Source organism: Leopardus geoffroyi, chromosome B2, assembly GCF_018350155.1.
Source record: "Leopardus geoffroyi isolate Oge1 chromosome B2, O.geoffroyi_Oge1_pat1.0, whole genome shotgun sequence".
NCBI lineage: Eukaryota > Metazoa > Chordata > Mammalia > Carnivora > Felidae > Leopardus > Leopardus geoffroyi.
Window position 1 is genome coordinate 38,887,533 of NC_059332.1, and position 16,164 is coordinate 38,903,696.

Below are 16,164 nucleotides of genomic sequence, written 5' to 3' on the forward strand. Positions count from 1 at the left end.
CCTTCCCAAAGCTGTGCTTGAAAGTCGATCATTATATGTCCAGTCGGACTATCCAATATGGTGACCAGTACTAGTCACAAGTGGCCCTCAAGCACTTTACACATGGCTAGTCTGAACTGAGATGTGTTCTGAGTGTAAAAAACATACTAGATTTCCAAAACTTTGGTGGTGGTGGTGGGGAACTAAACTTAAATGTCATATTTATAATTTTATAGTGATTACACATTGAGATAATAATATTTGGGAAATATTGGATTAGCTAAAATATATTATGACAATTAATTTCACCGGTTTCTTTATACTTGCTTTAATGCAACTACTGGAAAATTTAAAATGACTGTGGATCACACCGTATTCCTATCTGACAGTGCTAATCTAGCCATTAGATGTAGCTAGGGTTGGGAAGCTGTGTTCCAGAAGTTTATTCGTTTTTATACTTTGAGTTTATGCTTTGGTTCCTTGTTCCAGTTTCCCAGGAAAAGACCCTTTTGAAAAAGTGTCATTCAGGGCTCAACCAAATGGGTGGAGGGACCTGTGCACCCCTGGTGGCTAAGTGTGGTGATGGCCACAGTACAGGAAAAAGGAGGCAGGGCTGGTATTTGAGATACAGAGAGGTACCAGTGGGACAGTCAGAATAGCTGCGGACAGACCATTCCTTCTTCGCCTGGAGCTTCACTCCAGATCCCTCTACCATTCTTTATTTCAGAAGGACGACCCCATTCTCTCTTATTTCAGAAGGCTCCCATCGTATACACGAACTTGGCAGGGAGCAGGCTCCCACCAGGCAGTAATAAACACAGGTGCAAGAGAAAATGTCACTTCAAAGCCACCTTCGGAAAACCGCAGTTTCCAGAGAAATGAACAGCAGACATTCACAGATATGAGAATGTTCTTTTTTTTCTCTCTCCCAAGAAGTGTGGTTGGTTTTGTTTTTTTAGACTGTACATTTTACTGTACATTTTGTTTAAGCAAAGAAAGTTGGCATTTATATTCTGACCACAGGGATGTTGCTTTCCAAAAGCCCCAGTCAGAAACATGACAAACAGAAGTGCAAGTACATATCATGTCACGACAGAGCTTGGGGTCACTGACAGGAGTAGACAGTTGGTTCCTCCTCTTCCGGTGTCCACCATTTTCCCTCTGGGTATCTGAACCCAAAGGCAAAAAGAAAGGTGGTATTTGGGCTCAATTCCTTAATGGCTACATTTAGAAAGACTGAAGAAGAAAGGTTCAGAGAGAAAAAGGGGAGAAGAAAAACTCGGGCAGGGGAAGAGGGAGGGAAGGAGAGATTTCCTTTCTAGTCACCCAATTTTGGGGTTGCCACCGTGATGGGGGAAGACATGTGCTCTGGCCCCGGGACTGGCCTGGAAAATTAACTTGTCTCGGGAAGAGACTGGCCTGGTCTGTTAATGACTTTGTCAGGACCAGAAAGGGACTGGGGAAGGCAGAGAGTCACAGGAAGGACAAGTATGAAGACAGGAGAGTAGAAGGGAGGAGAGAGGAGGCAGGAGGGATCTGGGTCAGTGGAGAAGGACAAAGACAAGGGATTTGGAGGCTCCTGGGCTGGAGCCAGAAGGCAATCCTGCATAGACAGTTCCCCACCAGCTCTTTGTGTGTTGCAGGTGGGTTTGGGGGCCGCCAGCTCAGCTCTGGGTCTGAGCCTATTAGAACCCTTCAGCAGAAGGGGACTCACCTGGATGTTGTATGTGGTGTGGTTGGCAAGTGGAAGAAGGGAGAAGAACAAAAGAGAGGCTAAAGATCAATGGCAGAGACTCAGAAGAGCAAAGGATGGGTTGGGGAGACCGAGGGAGAGGTAGTATGTTGGCAATGAGGAGAGATCTGAAAGATGGAGAGCAGGAGAGACAGAGATGTAGGAGAAAGCCCTCGAGATGCTTCTCATGCAGTAGCTCCGTGGCCATATGTCCTCTGCCCCCTCTTGACATGGTCTGGGGTGTGGAGGTTAGTGCCCCTTGTGGAAAGGAGCCCATGTACCCTTCCCATCACCATATGTCATTTCCACAGATGGATCCTCCTCAAGGATGTCATCCAGGAGAGGCGTCCCCCCACGTGCCACCCTGAGCCACCTTCCTCAGGGACAGACAAGGGATGGACTCTGGACACAGAAATGCCTGAGCCAGGGTGTAGACAGCATAATGAATCCCAAACACCACCCCAGGAAGTGGCCTTGGCACCTGCCCTGGCTTGGTCACTAACTCACTGTGTGACCTTGGGCAAGTCCTTTATGCTCTGGGGGAAAGGGAGAGAGGGCTAAGGATGAGATGTTTGCAAACACCTCTTCAAACTTCAAAACGCTACCATCCTAAAAAGATTCAGATTCTCCCCCTCCAAAACCTCTAGAAGACTTCCTCTGTGTCCAGGAGGAAGCATAGCGACGCTCTACCAGCTTGTGCTGTTGGTACTGCTGATCTGGAAACCATAACATCTAGAGGCATGGAAGAGTTCATTTGTCCTTAGAACTTAAAGGGAATCCCAAGAGCTGGTACAATCCAGTATTTTGCGAATTAAGAGACTGAGGTCCAAGGAGAAAAAGGGTCTTGCCCAGTATGATCAGCTGGTTCTCCGGTGGTGGCTCCAGAACCTGAATGGAGAGCACTGGACTCCAAGTCCAATGCTCCTTTGGCCATCCCACTCTGCTTTCCTCAGAAACCCTCTTGGCCTGTCACAGGCTCATGGGGACTTTCTGTCCCAGCTTCCCCTGAAAGAGGTAAAAATCCTAAAGCAATTCCAAAGGTTAACATCCTTTATGCCCTTAGGCCTCATAAAGCCCTTCTCCCTTTCCCACACATAAATCCTGGAAGTTAACCTTCTGGCTTAAGCTGATGTGATGGCTGTGGGGCATCATGTTTAGCAGAGGAAGCTGGGTCAGGCATGGCGGTGGGGGCCCATCCCTCCCCAGTGCTCAGGTGGTTGGGAATAACGAGGAGTCTGGGCAGGGGATGCCCTAGTCTTCCTTCCAAACAAGTGTGGGACCAGAATCGCTCCCTTCTCTTGTCAACTGACAGTAGATAATCTCCCACTACCGGGGCTGCTGGGAACCCGCTCTCGCACGAAGAGTAAATTCTCCGTGATCTGTGTGAATGAAGAGGAGGAGTCTGGGAAGTGGGAAAAATAAGTTGAGGAATAAAAACAACACTGGAGCCATAAGCAATCCAAAGCCGCTTGCTTACACGCTACATTCGTGATTAGAAAGGAGGGAGTCCGCCTTTCCAAACACTCAGGGCTCAGTCCGACATTTTAGCGATCGAGTCCGCTTTCCCTGAGCACACCCCGGCTGGGTGGGTGGGGGGGGGGGGGGACAGGCCTGGAAGGGGGTGTGGGTGGTGGTGGGGGCGTTGACAGGGAGACGAGACTGCCCCTGGATGTAAACATCACCATGGAAACTCCACAAAGACTTGCCAGTATAGATTCTTTCCCCTTTATCCACCCTGCAAGGGTGAGAGGAGGAGCCTCCCCCCACCCCCCCACCTCCCGCCCCACGGGCCTACACCGTGCTCTCCATCACCCACTCGGAGCTGCCAAATGTTCCCCGGGCCCCCACCAGGTCACTCTCCTCAAAGGGCAAGAGCATGCCGTTGACAGAGAGGCTGCGCTTTGTCCAGATGTTCGAGACCCTCCGAGGGGGGCTGTAGCCACCCGGGGCGACCCCTCCGGCTGCCGCAGCCGCAGCGGCAAAGTCCCCCATGTCGAAGGAATGGCTGCGCTTAGCCTTGCCCTCCAGGGGCAAGGGGAGCAGGCTCCTGGCCCGGGCCGCAGGTGGCCCCAGCAGCGGCTCTCGGTCCGAGTGGTGGCCCCTGGCCGATGTCCCAGACCCTCTCCCGCCCGGAGTCCTGGAGTCCAGCAGCTCCTCCTTTCTCTGACTCTTGAGGTCCAGGGAGGCAAAGGCCCCCATCAGGCGGTCAAGGTTGGGCTTGGGGCGGGGAGCAGGCGGGGGGAGCCTCCAGGGGCCCCGTCCCAACCCTGCGGCCTCCCCGCTGCCCAGGGAGCTGGAGGAAGAGGAGTCACTGCCTCGGGCCAGGCTGGCACTGAAGTGCACGAGCTCGTTGCGCACCACCACCTTGGGCGGCCCCGGCACGGGCGCCCCGCTGGGCGCGCTGGCCAGAGGGGGCGGCGGGGCCCCGTTGGTCTGCGAGTGCACGTTGCTGACCGCGGCAGCTGCCAGCTTGCCCGGGGCCTCCTGGTTGCAGACTTTGTAGCGCACCATGAGGATGACGATGAAGACCAGGAGTGTGGCCACGATGATGCCGCCGATGACCAGGATCATGGTGCCACCCAGGATCTGGCTGTGCATCGACTGGCACTGTGGGTAGTCAGCCTTGGTGAAGAACTGGGCGCAGCCCACGATGTTGGTGGCTGTGAGCGTCGTGGCCGTGTCGTCCCACATGGCCAGCACGCACAGGTCGTAGCCGGTTCCTGACACCAGGTTGTTGACCACGAAGGCCTTGTTGGAGGCTGGGATCATCCTGGGGTGGGTGGACGCAGAGGGGGAGGACGGTGAGGGTCGGCAGAGGCGGTAATAGAGAGAGTGACGAGGACAGGAGAGGCAGGGGGAGGGAGAGACAGACACGGGGACACAGAGGGAATGAGGTGGAGCAGAGGAGAGAGGGACAGGTGAAGAGACAGGAAAAGGAAGGGAGGGCAGGTGACAGGAAGTGGTGGACAGGAAGTGGACAGGAAGTGGGGAAGGAGTCCGAGAGGTGGGAGGTGAGGGGTGCAGATAAGGAGCCAGAGAGGGACGGGGGTGGGGGGTGAAAAAGGCAGTGACAGAGTTTAGGGGGTAGAGGGGTCAGCGAGAGGTGCACACGCAGACCAGGTGTAGAAATACAAAGGCCAGGGGTGTGGAGGGTGGTTAAGAGATGGAGGTACAGAGAAGAAGGGGGACGCCTCGGGGAAAGAGATGGGAGAGGAAACACGGGAGGGGCAGAGGGAGAGACACGGAGAGGCAGAGAGGTTAAAGGCTGCAGAAGCAGAGACTAAACCAAGGGAGCCCCCTCCCCCAGCCTGACTCCATGGTTCCCTCAGACTCTGGGAGGTGGTGGGCGCCAGGCCCACCCTGGCCCTGCTCCAGCCCCCCGGGACTCCACCCCTTTTTGTGTCCTGGAGATTCATCCATACGACTGGAGCCCCTCCCTGGGCCTGCGCTGTGCAGGGAGAATGCTTGCTGCTGCAAACCGGATAGAAAGGGTCTAAGCAGAAGAGAACTGGAAGGGGGGAGAGGTGTTGACAGAGGTGAGGGGCACCACGCGATGTTGAAGACGGGAGGGCGATTCTGCTTCCCAGAGAGAAGGGATGATTCCTCCGTCATGGGCATAGCGGGCCAGCCTCATCCAGAGAGGCCTGGGAAGAGATTCTCTGCTTGGGGAGGCCTGGACTGGTCCCTTGGCTCTGGGAGGCTCTGGTGGGGCAGCAGTGTCCCATGCTGGGGCCCGTCCACTCTCCTGGGCCTCTCCCGCCTGGACCCTCCGGCAGCCTGGAGGTACACCCTGATCTCTAAGGCCCTGTCTGGGTATCAGGCCTTGTGACATCTCGGGAGACCATGCCTGTGTCACCCCATAAACACTCCTGCAGAGAGATTCACCTCGGCCTGGAGGGGCCACGTCCCTCTCTGCCTTTCCCACCGCCCCTCCTCCCAAAGGGCCCTCTGTTCTCCAGTCCCCTACTACTCAAGGGCTCCATCAGCACCCGTCAACCCCTCAAACCAGAGCCAGGCAGCTTAATTGAGATCTCAAATATGAAATACCGGAGCCTGAAAACTTCCACCAGGGAACTCCGCGCGCAGGATCGGAGCTGACAGGCATTTATTGACATCCCGTCAGTGGGCAGCCCCAGAGGCCGTTGCCTCCCTCCTCATTCTCCCAGCCTGCTCTGCTGATGGGGAAGCCACAGAGGAGGAAACTTAGTCCCCAGCCCCGCCCCTGGCCCATAGCTATAAGAGGTAGGGTGGTGGGGCTGGGGCTGGGGCTGCGGGGGGGGGGGGGGGGGGGGGGGGGGGGGGGGGGGGGGAGGGGGGGGGGAGGGGGAGTTGCATAATTGCCAGGCCTACAGGCCAGCCCCTTGGGTCTATCTGTTTCACCTGGGCATCACGGCAACCCTGTGAGGGTAGGGACTGGTGCTGTCATGACAGAGGAGGAATGGCCAAGACTCAGAGAGGTGAAGTGACTGGCCTGAAGTCACACAGCTAGGACTGCTAGGAGGGGCCACTGGCCTTTAACACTAGTTTCTAGGCCCATAGTCTGGGCTTGCTCCTTACCATGTGATAAACATGGGGGCATTTTTCCTCATCTCACTGAAAAGCCCGCCCCAGCCTGTGGCCTGTCAGCCACCCCTTCCTTGGAGCAGCGCCCAGAACACCACCGGGGCTCACACTCCTCCTCCAATAGGATCTCTGGTCTGCTGGGCCACCCACTGGGCAGAGCCCAAGGAGTCCTATGTGACCAGGGCCACACAGGCCCCACTTCGCTTCCCCTCGAAGCTAATGATGTAAGTTGGAGAGGCAGGAGCTATATACACCCAGAACACAGGCGACAGTAAGAGCCAACACTACGTGTCAACTGTAGGCCAGGCCCTATTTTCTGTCTATTAACTCCCTTAGTCCTACAGCAACTCTCCAAGGCGGCCACTCCCGCGATCCTTACTCTGCAGACAGGGAGGAAGAGGTGCTGAGGTAAGAGGCAAACACATACAGCTAGCATTTGGCTCCAAATTCGCGCCACCCAGCACCTTGCTGGGACATGAGTAATGTAAGAGCACGTCCATTCGAGGAGGGGATGGTCCAGCTCATTTACTGAACACCTGTTGTGTGACAGGGTTTCCGCATTCAGTATGGCATTCAACCTTTGCAATGATCCCAGGACACGGGGGATGGACCATGAGCCCAGAAATCCTATCGGAGTTTGGCTGTCTCCTCCTGGAAAGCAGACTACCACTACTGCTGATTAATAATAAAGAAAAAGAGGAGTTAACGCCGAGGGCTGGCTTACTATGTGCCAGGCACTGTTCTGAGATCTTTAAGGGGATTAATACTCATAATAACAATTGTCATCTCCATTAGACAGACAAGAACCAGAGGCACAGAAAGGTTAAGCTGCCTCCCCAAGGGCGCCCAGCTAGTAACTGACAGTGCTGGGATCTGAACCAGGCAGTTGGGCCTCAGGGCCCCCACTCCTGACTACTGAGCCATTCTGCCTCTCAGACACTGCCCTGTTTTCCTGAGGCCTCAGGGCAACTTTGTTTGGGCAGGACCCTGCCTGGCCTCTCCCCACCACCCCCCAGTCCCTGCTTCCCAAATCAGGCAAGATCAGAAGGTGATGAGGCCCCAAAGGGCTGTGTTGTTGACAGAGGTGCGATAGGGCGAGGCAGATCCTTGGCACCAGGGATGAGGGGTTGGGCTGGAAAAGCTTTGCACCTTAACTGGCCTGTCAGCAACAAGGCGGGAGGAAAGGGACTACCTTCCAGGATTAAGAGCAGGGAAGCAGCTCCTGGTTCCTGTGTGTGTGTGTGTGTGTGTGTGTGTGTGTGTGTGTGTCTACTTACAGGAGAGCCAGAGCCAGCTGGCTCCAAATAGCCTTGGCAGTCAAGTCCTCCCTTGCCAAAAAAACGGTAATTGCCGAACACTAACCTTGTGCCTGGAAGTCTGTGCACATTATCTCACTTAACCCTCCTGACAGCCCCCGGAGGGAGTCATTATCATCTTTCCCAATTTAGGGAAGGGGGACGTTAAGCAGTTGTCGCTTCCCCTCCCTCGGGGGAGTGGTGGAGCTGAGGCCAGATCTGGATCCTCAGGGACTCAGAGCCCACACTTCTAAGCAAGACTGCTTCCCACCCCAGGCAGTCAGGGAGATGAACTGCACGAGAAAGTCATGTGAAATGGGCACTATTCAAACTCTAGTGACAGAACTGAACTCATCTCTGGCCCGGGTGGCCCTGTCTACCTGCTCATGCTCCGTAATACAATCAACTGCCAATCCTCACGGTGAGAGGTGGAGAGCCTGGGTCCCCCTTCACTCCTGTCCATGCCCCACGGGCACTGTGATGGCAGGTTCTCCTTCTGGACTTCTCCCTTCCTTCCCTCTCCACACACACACTTTTGCTTAGGTCCTACTGTCTCTGGTGTGCCTGAATGCAGCAGCCTCCAAATGGCCTCCCTGCCTCCACCCGTGCTCCCTTAAAGTCCATGCTCAGCACCGCCATCCCCAGAGTGCTCCATCTGAAACAACTCTGGCCATGCCCCTTGCCCACTGAAACATTCTTCAAGGGCTGCCCATGACCTACAAGAGACAGGCCAAGCTCCCGAGCTGGGCTCCCAAACCGGACTGCCCATCACACTCTTGTCCCTCCGTTCACACACCCTCTGACTCTGCCCACGGTCTTTAGGAAAACACCTCGGAATCAGCTGGGTTCTTCAGGGGCAGAAGGCACACAGAGGGATATGTCACAAGGACCTCATTACAAAGGGGTAGATTTGGGGATGGGGGACTGCAAGGGAACATGTCATAACCCAGGGTTGATAGCAGCCAAGCTGTTACTCAATCTAGCCCTGAGCATATCAAGGGGAGGTCACCAGATCCAGGAAGGAGAAAGACCCATGCAGGCCGGGCAGGGCTACTCTGTGTGTGGCCCACAGGTCCACAAACAGAGAGTACAGAAATTCAGAGTAAGCATTATGAAAGTTTTCTAGCAATTTGGCATCGGCGTGATATCCCCGTGCATGATCATTTTTTGTGATAACTTATTTCCATTACATTCTTATAAAAGCATTGGTCTCCAACAGATTGGGAAACAGCGCAAATCCCTCACTATGACTAGCTTGAGAGGGACTGATCCAGAGTAGGGATTCTCAGCCTCGGCACCGATGACACTTTGGGCCGAAAATTCTTTGTTGTCGGGGCTGTCGCGGGCACTATAGGATGGTTGCAGCATCCCTGGCCTCTACTGACTGGACATGAGTAGCATCTCCAGTTGTGACGACCAAAGATGTCTCCACACATTGCCAGATGTCCTCTGGGGCCGACACACTGGAATAGAAAATTTGGTTGAGGGACAGAGGTAGCCAGGGGCAACCTTACAGCACGGGGACCGGCCAAATAAGTATCCTCCTCTCCTCCCTCCTCCCACCTTCTGCTGTTGCTCTCTTTGGCTGACCCCAACCAAAAGCTGGGGCTCGTGGCTGCACACTGGTCAGCCTTCCAGGGCACACAGCAGTATAGAAGAGGGGACCTGGAAAGGCCACGCACTACATCTGGCACAGCCATCAGGTCACAGCCCTCCTTGCAAAAGACACATGCTGAAATCCTCATAGATTTCTCTGCGTCACGGAAACCAGCGACATCTCTGTTAGCAGAACACATGAATTGCTATTTTAAGTTAAGTTGCCCCAACACATTCAATGTAACTAAGCTCGCGTGTTCTAAAGCACAATTTAAGGCTGCAACCCCAAGCACTTACCCAGGAAAAACAAAACAGGAGTAAGTGGCTGCTCCTGGGTTGTTTTTCTTTTTCCCTATTAATATTCATTTGGCATTCGTTCATTCAGCTTCATACTGCCAGACATATCTATAGCTGTTGTCTACAGCGGATGCCGGAGGCTTAGGAGGGAATCACGGGAGCATGCCAGTGATCCCACTATTTGCTGTCAGGTCTGTCTTCCTTTCACCTGTCCCCACTCTGTGTGGCAAGGAACTACATTTCCCAGGCTCCCTTGCCTGTTCCCAGGCTCCTCGGCCCGGGGCTTCCAGGAGCACTTGGCCAATGGGGGCACTGGAAGGAGGGTGGGAGGAACAGGAGACGCCAGCTGTTTCTTCCTCTTTTTCTGCCTCTGGTGGTGGTTTCCCATCAGTTCCTGAGCCTGCTCTGTGATCCCAGCTCCTGGGGTTCTGGTTCATGCCAGATAGATTTGGATCTCAGGTTCTGGTCATTCCGTCTCCAGTGCTTCCCACCACTGGGTGGGGGTGGATGGGTGGTAGTAGCTGTAGCCAATCCCTGGGTGCCTCACTGTGCCCTGTTGTTGACACCCCTCCCCAGCAATTCCAACCCCTGTGTAGCCCAACCCCTGTACTGAATTCCCTCTTAGATCTAAAGCGTGCTTTATTCTTCTCAATAAATCCTGACTGAATCCTATGTGGCACAGGAGGTAACCTTTCCATGACGAGAATGTTCTGCCCGTTATCATTTTCCCCTTGCACTTTGGGAAAAGACCATCATGGCTTCCTGCTGGCGGCAGCACATCTTGGCCTAACCTCGTGGAAACTCTAGCTTCGGGAAGCACTGTGCCACTTTCTCTGAGTGACTCCCCACTCCCGACATAAGCCGCCTTGACCCCTTTGCATCTAGCAGCCCCTCTTCCTGGAAATCGCCTATCTTTCTCCACCTGGTGACCACGGCCCTTGAGGCCTGACCCAGACGTCATGTCTAACCCACCCCTCCCCCCCCAACTGAGAGCTGCCCCTGCCCTCCTCTCCCAGCGCCCTCCCTGCATTCCTCCCTTAGAGCTCTTCTCTGGCTCCCTTGAGGCCAGGGGCCATGTCTTATGTCTTACTCACTTCTATCCCCACTGTCAATCATGGTATCTGGCCCAGAGTCACTGCTGAGTAAATATTTACCCTACGGTTGAGTGAATGAAAGAGTGCTATGTTAAATGTTAAGGTCTAGACAAATGCGAGCGAATCTTATTTAAATATGACGGCTGGCTAATGGTGACTCTCAGACGCCGGCTGGTCCTGCGGAGGTCTTTCCAGAGAGGCATTTTTCTATAGCCTTGAGGCTCACCGTGTGGCCTCCTGGCAACCTTTAGGGATGTGTATGGGTGTGTCAGTGCGGGCACGTGTGTGCGTGTGTGAAACAAAGTGTGTGGAACACGTCTGTGTGTCTCAGTACCATCTGAGAGCTGAGTGTGTGTGTGTGTGTGTGTGTGTGTGTAGGTGTAGGTGTTCACATATATATAGTACGTAAGGGTTCTGGTCCCAGGCAATGTTAGTCACTGCTCTGCCCCTCTGAGGCCCAAGCCTCACCCCCTTCAGACACTCTTGCATGTCCCTGACACTTCTGAGGTGACTCCCGTGTGACCTCTCCCAGAGTCACTTGCAGACCAGGCCTGCTCTTTCCTAACTGCTCCCGTTAAGGGCACTGGGGGCGTCCGGGAACAAATGGGAGACACCCTGAGTCTCTGCCTGGGCCTCAGCACAAAGCCTGCGAGCTGACCACCAGACCCACTCCCTCCTCCCTGGGGTCGCTCCGGACTACATTCCCCCGTCTCCCTGGCAGTTAGGGGATTCCAAGTGGTACATTCTGGCAAACAGGATGTGTTCCCCGCCCCGAACCAGGCCTTAAACGAGAGGGACTGCCTGCCCCGCGCTCTCTTTCCTGTCTGCGGCCAGACTCGGGGTGCGGTGACCCGACCCGACCAGGAGGGTGACAGCAAGGCCCGAGGGGTGGTGGAAGCCGCTGCCCGCATCTCCAGGTGAAGAAGGCCTCCCGACTAACCCAGTTTACCACCCTGGACTCTCAGGAGAGCGAGACATCAACTTTGATTGCGTTTGAGGCTTTCTGTGTTTGCAGCCATTTGCAGCAGCCTTAGGCTCTCCTGACTAGTGCAGACTCTGCAGATGGGACGGGAGGGCCTGGGGGGCTTGCTACCCGCGTACATGGGTGACAGCCCAGAGGGCTGAGTGTGTATGTGTGGAAGAGGAAGACACTGGTGCTGGTATCGACGCAAGAAACACAATCTCTGCTTTCTTGGACTTGTCAGCAAATGCACCTCTTTTTATCTCCAGCTCCCAGCCCCTCAGCTCCCCCAGCACCACTTCTTTGCAGGTGCATGTCCCCTCATCCGTGATGCACCGCGGCTGCCCGCTGAGCCCCAGCACTAATTTGGAGAAGCCACATCAAGCTGCCTTACTCCACTTCCCCGGCTCTGCACCCTCATTACCCGGCGCTTCAGAGAAGCGCCAGCCTGCCAACCTCTCTGGCCGGCTGCGAGATCTCGGGGCACATGAAAGAGCCTCATTAAACCGAGGCAAGCGTCCCCGCTCCCCAGCCTCTCCTTCTTTCCGCAAGCCCCCAAAGGGGCCTGTTTGCATCCTGCACAAACCGCAAGGTGGAAAGGAGACCGGGCCGCTTCTATCCTGCATACGACTTACAGAGTACCTACCACGTGCTGGGCACTTGGCAGGCACGGTCTCTTTGATTCCGTGCACGGGCGCTCTCGGTGGGAATAATTATCCCCATGTTACAGACGAAGAGACTGAGGCTCAGGCATACGGGTCACCTGCTCAAGTGCACACCGCCGGAAAATGGCTGAGCCAGTGCCGTAAGCCCGGGTCGTCAGACCGTGGAGCGTGAGCCTCCCTATACTGAATTACCTTGAACTGGACTGTGCAGAATCCGACTTTGGCAGGAAGTGAGTCTTAAGAGTCAGGCTAACTGACAGCAATAATAAAAAAAAAAAATCGTGTATCGCTACCACGACAGCTTATATTTATCGAACACCCGCCGTATGTCAAACACTGTTCTGAGTATGCTACATACATTAACTGATTTAATTCTAATGGCAACTCTGGGAGGGACGTGTACTATTATTATCCTCCATGTACAGATAAATAAATTGAAGTGTAGAGAAGTGACTTGCCCCAGGTCTCACAGAGGGAACATGTGCACCTAGCCAAGGCTTGAACTCAGCGCTCTCACATTACTTCATGATAGTAATGCTCATGATAGCCCTGAGAAGTTCCTTTCACAATTATGCTCCCATTTTAAACTTTTTTTTTTTTTCAACGTTTATTTATTTTTGGGACAGAGAGAGACAGAGCATGAACGGGGGAGGGGCAGAGAGAGAGGGAGACACAGAATCGGAAACAGGCTCCAGGCCGTGAGCCATCAGCCCAGAGCCCGACGCGGGGCTCGAACTCATGGACCGCGAGATCGTGACCTGGCTGAAGTCGGACGCTTAACCGACTGCGCCATCCAGGCGCCCCTATGCTCCCATTTTAGAGAAGGTAACTGAATTGCCCCGAGGTTGCACAGCTAATTAGAGGTGGAGGTGGGATTTCAGGGAGGGATGAGGGTTGTCTGGCTGCTTCCTTATGCTCCTGTAAAGTCTGAAGACTGTGAGGGAGCCATGTGGGTATCTGTGGGCAGTTTCCTCACAGAGGGAGCTGCCAGGACAAAGGCCCTGAGGCGGGAACAGTGAGGAAGCTGGCATGGCTGTAATAGAGTGGTGGGAGGGAAGAGTGACAGGAAATAGGGTCATCAAAGTAGTAGCCAGGAGCGAGGTTCTGGAAGGCTTGCAAATACGTTCAGTGCTGTGTTCCAATCCCGAGTGTTGGCTGAGTGCCGGGGTCGAGAAGGATTCTGAGGCTGTGTTCAAATTCCGTGGGACAGAGTGGCATGGGGCAGGAAGGATCTGTGTCTCAGATTTGTTGTTTCTGGTCTAGGGATCAGAGAATAGTTACAGAGAATTTACTGGAAGTACCGATGCAAGTGGTGGCCACCCTTCTTCTGGTGTCTCATGCCAGACGCCGGTCTTCCCTAAATGCCTGGCCCTGAGTGATAGCAGGGGAAGGCACATGGTCGCTCTTTAGAATGGGATTATCGTGGAGCTGGCGTGACTGGGTGAGGGCTCCAAGAATCAGAAGCCTCTTACCAACTTCTGACAAGGGCCAGGGGCCAGGGACCAGGCTCTGTCTCTGCCTTTCTGCCTTTGCCACTGCTGAGAACACAGGCCCCCCCACCCCCTCCGGGTGCCCTGAGGCCCTCCGCAAGTAAAGAAACCACATTCAAGATTACTGAGATTCTGAGGCAAAGGCCCCCCGCTACCCTTTCCCACCACCCTTGGGAGAGCAGGCAGGGTTGGGGATCAAAGCCCTTGTTTATTTGGCCTCTGGGTGAACTCTCTGGCTCTCCTCCCCCTGCGTCTTCTGAGACAGCAGCCAGAGGACCTTGTTACAAGCCAGTCAGATCAAGTCCTTCCGCTGCTCAATGCCCCCAGTGAGGCCTGTCTCATGTGTCAAAGTCCTGGCATGGCCCACAGGTCCCATGTGATCTGCACGTCTCCTCTCTTATTTCCTCTCTTCCTACTCATCCTGATCACTCTGCACCAGGGCCTGGCCTCCCTGCTATTCCTCAAACCTGCCAAAGGTGCTCCTGCCTCAGGGCCTTTGCACTGGCCATTGACCTTACCTCAGTGCTCTTCCGCCAGGTGTCCATATGCCCACTACCTCACCTCCTTCAATTCTGCTCCAATGTTACCTTCTCTGATCACCCATTTAACACCACAGGCTCTCCCTCGCCTCTATCTTGGGTCCCCCATGCCCCTTACTCTGCTCCATTTTTACCCCAGTCCACTTTTATTGCCTGAGAGAAAGATGCTGTCATTGGCTTACTTACTATGCTTACTATTTTTTAATGTTCATTTATTTTGAGAGACAGAGAAAGCACGCATCAGTGGGGGAGGGGCAGAGAGAGAGAGAGAGAGAGACAGAGAATCCCAAGCAGGCTCCACACTGTCAGTGCAGAGCCCAACGTGGGGCTCGAACTCACAAACCATGAAATCATGACCTGAGCTGAAATCAAGAGTCATATACCTAACCAGCTGAGTCACCCAGGCGCCCCTTCCTACGCTTTCTCTTAATTATCTTTTCTCTCCTTCCAGTAGAATCTCAGCTCTCCTTCTGGAGACCAGGGTTTTTTTTTTTTCTGCCTCTTTTGTTCACTGATATTTCCCCAGCCTTTAGAACAACACTTGGCACAAAGTCAGCCCTTAAAAACATTTGTTGGGCAGGTGAAGGAAACGCATGTTCTATATTTGCACCACCAAAGAGTAGCTACATGTGGCTATTTAAATGTAACTTCAAATTAGTTAAAATGGAATCAGACAAAAAAAATTCAGGTCCCCAGTCACGCTAGTCACATGTGGCTAGAGGCTGCCACACCGGACAGGGCAGTAGGATGCTGCTCTTCCAGAGCATGCTGGACAGCTTTGTTACGTGCTCCAGCAGGAGACAAGTGCCTTCCGGTGTGAGCCCTGGCACCCCACGGATGGGGCCAGCCCAGGGAACGCTGTCCAGTTCAGAGGCCACTCCTAAAGGTTTCAATAGAATGCCTGTGTTTCTCTTTCTCCCCACAAGCTCTCTCGGTGACTTTGGAAAGCTTCATCCCTTCTTTCTGGTTTTTCCAGCTTTTCTTGACTCCTCTGACCTCAGGGTTTACTGGGATCCTTCTGGGGTTTCCCTGGGCCGGGCTCAAGCTCGTGTGCTCCCAGAGTGCTCTCTTTGCCTCGCCAAACTGAAGTTTGAGCCCCCCCCCGCCGCTCTGGTCCTCTGTTTCTACATCGTTGTTCCTGTTTTTCCACTTTCCGCCTGTTAGTTACAGTTCTGTTGCATAAGTCTCTATTAAGAAAAATCCCTGATAAATCCAATCCCGACGATAGATGTCACCCCTCCCAGGAATGCCTACCATTAGAAAGAAAGAGAAGCTTCAGAGGCAGCCGAGGGCAGTGGTGATGAGCAGACCCTGGAGCCAGCCTGCTGGGTTCAAATGCTGGCTCGGCCGTTTCCCAGCTGTAATAACTTACCGTGGGCAATTTCTTAACCTGTCTGTGCCTTAGTTTCCTAAAAATACCCCATTTCTGTAAAATGGGGCATTTATAAGCTCTGCTTTATAGGATTGCTATAAGGTTTAACGAGTCATGATTCACAAAGAACCTAGGTCGGTGTCTGGCACAGAGGAAGCTCTTCTTGAGGGATTGTTATATAAAGGAGCTGGTGATGCTGAACCAAAAGAAACGTATCTCTGACGGTGGAAATGCAGGCCTCGGGGATTTGTGCCTAACAAACCTCACACAAGCTAGGAAGCTGAAGACCTGGGCTGTGCCTGGGTCCTGGCTGGGTCGGCAGGGAGGCATCGTGCCTGCAACACTCACTGCAGGACATGTGCCCCCACCCACCACGTGACTCCAAGAGTGTTTTCCAGAAGACAGGTGGTGACAAGTGTTAGTTAAACCCTGGCTGAGTGATTGCAGAGATGGCCGGAAATCAGGCCAAAGTGAGCCAAGCTCCAGCAGGCTGCCTCTTTGCTCCCCTCCCCAGAGGAAGGGCTTACCTGGTGACAGGTGAGGGTCTGACCCGGGGGAGGCCCTTCCTTTGCTCTCTGACT

The 16,164-nt window shown here is 54.0% G+C and overlaps 1 protein-coding gene across 1 annotated transcript in view; it reads right to left on the reverse strand.

The window, feature by feature from the left end:
- Window positions 1-877: 877 nt before the first annotated feature.
- The window catches only part of LRFN2 (leucine rich repeat and fibronectin type III domain containing 2), a 183,756-nt gene continuing 168,469 nt past the window's right edge, over window positions 878-16,164 (reverse strand). The window contains exon 3 of the mRNA XM_045498093.1: window positions 878-4,481. Within this exon, the coding sequence (XP_045354049.1) occupies window positions 3,503-4,481 (979 nt within the window). The 3' untranslated portion in view covers window positions 878-3,502. The remainder of the gene's footprint in view (window positions 4,482-16,164) is intronic.